A 6,000-nucleotide genomic window follows, 5' to 3' on the forward strand; every position below is an offset into this window, starting at 1 on the left:
CTTGAGAAAGGAGATGTGATGCTATGTGGTCTTGGCTGGCCAGCACGTGACCTCAGGCCCTTGTTTCTCCAGGTCCTTTCCTTCCTGCTCCTGGGCCTGATGTCCATGATGATTCCCCTGTGCCGGGACTTCGGGGGCCTTATCGTCGTCTGTCTTTTCCTGGGCCTTTGCGATGGCTTCTTCATCACCATAATGGCCCCCATTGCATTTGAGCTGGTGGGCCCAATGCAGGCCTCACAGGCCATTGGCTACCTCCTGGGCATGATGGCCCTGCCAATGATTGCTGGGCCCCCCATTGCAGGTGAGACTGATATTCCAGGGAGGGCATGAATTAGGGAGTCCTGTTTTCCCTGGATACTGGCTCTCCTGAGCACCTCTTCAGGCCCCTTTTCCTCTTATCCTCTATTTAAACATCTTTGTCAGAGTGCATGAAACCCCTTATCACTACTGGTGGAAGAGATTAAACACATGCACGGATCCATTCTGAGGGATGAATTTTCCATGGCGGTATATCTGTTTCAATAGGGTTTTATCTCAGACAGCATGGATCCTTCCAGGGGGGTGGAGAGAAAAATGAGTTTGGCCTTCCGACGATTCCACTGATCTAGTATCCTCTCACTCTCTCCACAGGCATGTGATTATTTGCAAGGTTGGGTAGGAAAAGAAGAGAAAGCAATCTCTGGTTTTATTAAAACCTAGGGACATCCTCCTCCTCCTCTGCTGGCTTCTGAACTGAGCCTATAGAAGATATTTGATTAAAGTAACACACCAGAATTAAGCCAGTGAGGCTCACCTTCAGCAGGAAGTGTTGACTTGCCATCTTTCAGCACTCCTGGTTTCTCCCTTCATTTTTCCAGAAGGGCACTGTTGGTATCCCAGGGAACAGGGAACAGAAAACCAATGACAAGGGAACTCCATTTCTTTTCCTTTTTTTTTTTTTTTTTTTTGAGACAGAGTCTTGCTCTGTCACCAGGCTGGAGTGCAGTGGTGCGATCTCAGCTATCTCGGCTCATTGCAACCTCCGCCTCCCAGGTTCAAGCGATTCTCCTGCCTCAGTCTCCCGAGTAGCTGGGAGTACAGGTGCGTGCCACCACGCCCAGCTAATTTTTTGTATTTTTAGTAGAGACGGGGTTTCACTGTGTTAGCCAGGATGGTCTCGATCTCCTGACCTCGTGATCCACCCACCTTGGCCTCCCAAAGTGCTGGGATTACAGGTGTGAGCCACTGTGCCTGGCAACTCTGTTTCTTTTCTATAGGATTTATTGCAAACATTGATTCATGCATTAGCTTCTCCTAGGCTGGTGAGGTGGGTTAATTCAACAAATATTCTTCGAACACAAATTATGTACAAGGTGATATGAGGGCACTGTGTGACAGTGGCAAAAGCTTTCACTCAGGCTCCCGGGCAACAGCCACACTACCCGTTGGGGGAAGGGGGCCTCTACTCACCTCCTGATCCAAACAGTGCCCCAGAATCCACATTTCTTTCCAATTTGCTTAACTCCTGAGTAAGCAAAAGGCCAAGGGCCTTTTTGCCTTTCCTGAATACTGTTTCTGGGCTCTGAGGTACTATGAGGTACCACACATTAGCTTCTGGAAATGAGTAGGGAAGGCCTTGCATCTCATGTCAAACATATCCTTGGTTTGGCAGCTTGGAGAAAACCAGAGGGGATAACCATATATGTAACTGAAAGGAACACATATAGCCTCTTGCTAGGACAAATGGAACTTCAGAGAAGGGTCACTTCAGAGAAAAGGAAAATAAGAACTCATCTGAAATGTACCACAGGAACCATTTGTTGGGTGGGCGGGGGTACGGGGCTGGGAAATATCACTGTGGACCAAGACAATACTTGGCCATCTTCTGTGGAGTTCTTTTAAACTAGGTTTCCTCCTAACTCTGTAACTAGGTGTGACTAGAACTTAGATTGATGAAAGTCATAAATGGAGAAACTTTAAGAGAAGCTTCATTAGCTCCTTTCATAATGAGCATTCACTCAAGGGCCTGCAGCCCCAGTGCCTTCGGGAGGAGTCACCTGCCCTTGAAGTTGAGGGAGCTCCTGAGTCAAGGCAATACAGGCCAAGATTATCTGGATAGGCACTGTGAGGGCCCCTAGAAGGGGCTGAGAGCACCTTTGGACAGTAGGGCAAAGCTGAGCTTGACTTGTCTCTCTTGACTGTTTCAGGCCTGCTCCGAAACTGTTTTGGGGACTACCATGTGGCCTTCTACTTTGCCGGTGTGCCCCCCATCATCGGGGCTGTAATCCTCTTCTTCGTCCCTCTGATGCATCAAAGGATGTTCAAGAAAGAGCAGAGAGATTCCAGCAAGGATAAGATGTTGGCCCCTGATCCAGACCCCAATGGGGAGCTACTGCCAGGCTCCCCCAATCCTGAGGAACCAATCTAATGCCTTTCTTGCCGTTGTGTGCTCTTTCCCAGCTCTTCCCCTTCATCCCACCCTGCTCAGCATTTACATTTTTGCCACCAGCACACTTGTTCCCAGACCTGCGCACACAGCATTTCAGCCACCTGACAATCTCCTTGGAGCCAAAGCTCCAGATGTTCCAAACTCATTAACTAAATTCTCCCCAGAATGCCTTTAAATTTGACAGGTCTTTTCTCCTCCCAGGATCTGGGAAAGCTTGGGGTCACCCCCTGGCCTTTGGAATCTCTCCATATACTTTCTAAGCCCTGGAGGAGGAGGAGGATGGGACCTCCTGGCCCCAGCTTGTTAGTCACCCACTATAATCAACTGCCAAAGGTGCTACCATGTCCCCAGGAGCTTAATAGGGTAGGCCCAAGTCTCTGTTTGCTGAGGAGGTCATTGCCATCCATATTTGGGAGCCACTGGGTGGAGGGGCAGGGAGGTAAAATGAGACAAGTAGCCTTGGTTAGCCTTAGAGTTGCTGATGGCTGTGGCTTCCAAGAACTGGGTACAGGCAGCGCCCTTATCGTTTGGTTGGTTAACAGTCTGCTCCCCTCTTCCCTTCCTTCTTTTTTTTTCCTCTACTGACTTCTCTCCATACTCTTTCCCCTCTATTTCTTTGTATGACTGTCATAGACACATGGGTGCTTGGAGAAAGGAGAGACCTGGAACTTGGGCCAATCAACCTTACCTTGGCCCAGTCCACTCCTAACACTAGCATCAGTCCCACTCATCTCAGGCTGAGCCACATCTCACTTTTTGGCTCAAGCTATATAATCCCACACTGGAAGAGTAGAATAATATATAGGGAAGAAACCTTAAACACCACAGTGTTCCATGTTCCAGTCACTGATTTTTACAAATTTTACAGACCAAGGCATTAACCTTGATGCCCTCCCAGCTCCCCATTCTTGTATACACATGGCAAAATGTGAAGAAACTCCTTTCATCTCAGCAGGCGGAGGGGGACTGATGACACGAGCTGCCATGGTGGGAGGAGGGGCAGTGGACCAGCCCCATCTCTCAGTTTTCATGACAGGTCTATATTTCCACCTGGGCCAGGCCAGAAAAGGGACTATTTAAGAAAAAAACCCAACTCCCAGCCTGGATCCCAAAAAGGTACAGGCAGCAGTTGCACATAGGGTTGGACAATTTCTTTTGGGAAGGTGAAGCCATCCTAGCCTTTACCACCCAATGTGTCTCCCATGCTGGGCAGGCATCCTACGCCACTTTGCTTAGAGGGCATTAAAGGTGCCATGAAAGGTAGACTCTGAACCACTTTGATCCCTCTGAAGTAGGTGACTGATGCTTCCTTATGCCCAGGCTCTGGCAACAATCTTACTGAAGAACATTCCCAGTGCCCCTGGCTAGGGGCAGAGGGCACTGCCAGGCTGTGTTCAGTTAGCACAGCTCACCTCATTAGGAGCTCAGCCTCTCTCCTCACTCTGCCTCTGTGTCTCTTTTTCCCCTCTCTGAGCCTTTGTCTATTGTGTTCCTGTCACCCACCCTGTCACCATTTTTGCCAAGCATTCCTGGCTGTCACTTGGAGCCAACAGTAACTTGCCACCCTAAGCCAGGGTCATCCCAGGGCCAGGAGGATGAGGTTGTCCTGAGGGGCTCCAAAGAAGACAATAGTTCCCACTCATGATTTTCCGTTACAAACAGGCAGCTGGGGCATGGTTGGCCACCGATGATTTCATTCAAGGCCAAAGTCCTGAGCCCCCTCCGCTGGTCCCAGTCCAGCTCTTATCAACTCCCCAAAGGAAAACTCACTGGTTCTTAGCTCTGTGGGTAGGAAGGGGCCCTAGAAAGGGCCTAGTTCCTATCCTGTCAGTTCTAACAGTAGTGGAACAGGATAATCTGGGCCCTAGGAGCCCTGTAACTCCCAGGAGAGACCACTGAAAATTCTGGAGCAACAATGCCCCTGCTTCCATTCCTCCCCGCCTCACTCTCACTGAGTCACCAGAGGGTGATTCTGCAGGACCTCTTTTGTTGCTCAAGGTGCAGATAGCTCTTAAGAATCAGGCAGTCGTCCTCTTCTCTCCAGATGAAGGAAAGACATTCATAGGTCCCAAATCTGCCCATTCAGATGTCACATAACATGGTGGGGTATCAATTTACTTCTTCCACACATGTGGATGTGCACATGTGAGCTTGTGTGCTTTTGGAGAAACTGTTGATTGGCAAAAGCAGCATAGTATTAATATTTAGAGTAGGATGCAGCATCTTATGCACCACAGTTAAATCTAGAAGGAATAAAATTTCAGAGCTCAAGACATGGGACATTTAAATCCTCAAGGAGTTTGGAACAAAATAAACAGATCTAAAAATTCGGTTTGGGTATGTATGTTGCCTACAAGGGAGAAATAGTCTTAACCTGATTAATAGCAGGAAGTTTGACTTCAGAGCTGAAGTCTCATTTCAAATCAAATTTCTGCCAGATTCTATGCTCTCTGTGAGAGCAGAAATTAGAAAAAGAGCTATATAGGGGTTTGGAGTTGGTCAACAATTTGAGATTGGATTTTTAAGCTCTGAAGTGGAAAAGCGGTTACTTCACAAAATGAAAATGTGCTTACTTGCTGAGATGGACTGGAGGCCCCACCAAGGCCACAGCCTTGCTACAAATGTGCCATACTGAAAACTGGCATTAACAATAATCCTATTCGGTTCTCCTTCCCTCTCCCTTATGTTATTTATGGGGAACCTAAAGGGACTTACATGGCTGGCTGACACAGCCTGGCAGTGACAGAGCCTGGAATTAAGGATGATGCAGGAGACAGGCCTGTAAGAATGACAAAGCTGAGAGTAACCTTAAAGTCTCCCTTGTCCATACTCTGCATTGAATTTAAGTGGAGAGACTGAGGCCTAGAGGTAGAAGAGACTGCAATAGGTTCACACAGTTCATCAGTGACACAACAAGATGAGACTTGAACTCATGTCATTGACTCTTCCAATACAGTTTACACCCCTGGTTTTACAGATGAAGAAACTGGCTCTAGGAGGGATAAATTACTTGCCCACTTCATTCAACAACTGTGTACCAAACCCATTTCCGTAAGTGTGTCAGCAGGACCAGCTCTGAGCAAAAATGAAAGTTTAGCAAAGTTTAACTTTTAGCATACCCCATGTCTTCATGATTACTCTCACCCGCAACTGACACATGCTTTTGGTATTCTGTCTCCCAGTCACTCCAGACCTTCATGCAATCTTGGCTTGGAGACCTGGTTTCACCTACTGTCCCTCCACCTCCAGCAACCCAAGAGGTACAAAAAAGTCCATCTCCAAATGGCCACACACTGGGCAGGGCAGGGGCAAAGAGAAGTGACTGGTTTCCTGTTGGAAGAAGGTGGTTTACCACCCAGCTCTTGGCTATTGTTTCTCCTCGGACTCAGTGTAGACACCCTCAGGCTGGTTTCCAGATCTCCTCCCACTGAGGCTAATTACTCTGTCCCATTGCAGGGCCCCAGGCTCTCCCATCTAAGGTCTGCCCCGCCCCCACCCCCCAGCCCCTTCCCCAGCAACTCCAAGGGCCCAGTCTGTGTTTGATCACTCAGGATTATTAGATTTCAAAGCTG

The 6,000-nt window shown here is 48.3% G+C and overlaps 1 protein-coding gene across 1 annotated transcript in view; it reads left to right on the top strand.

Annotated features, from left to right (window-relative positions):
- The window catches only part of SLC16A2 (solute carrier family 16 member 2), a 100,243-nt gene extending 95,486 nt beyond the window's left edge, over nt 1-4,757 (top strand). Inside the window, exons 5-6 of the mRNA XM_050776360.1 lie at nt 73-301; nt 2,187-4,757. Of these exons, the coding sequence (XP_050632317.1) occupies nt 73-301; nt 2,187-2,407 (450 nt within the window). The 3' untranslated portion in view covers nt 2,408-4,757. The remainder of the gene's footprint in view (nt 1-72; nt 302-2,186) is intronic.
- The last annotated feature ends 1,243 nt before the right edge of the window (nt 4,758-6,000 follow it).

The sequence above is a fragment of the Macaca thibetana genome, chromosome X (assembly GCF_024542745.1).
Source record: "Macaca thibetana thibetana isolate TM-01 chromosome X, ASM2454274v1, whole genome shotgun sequence".
Classification (NCBI taxonomy): Eukaryota; Metazoa; Chordata; class Mammalia; order Primates; family Cercopithecidae; genus Macaca; species Macaca thibetana.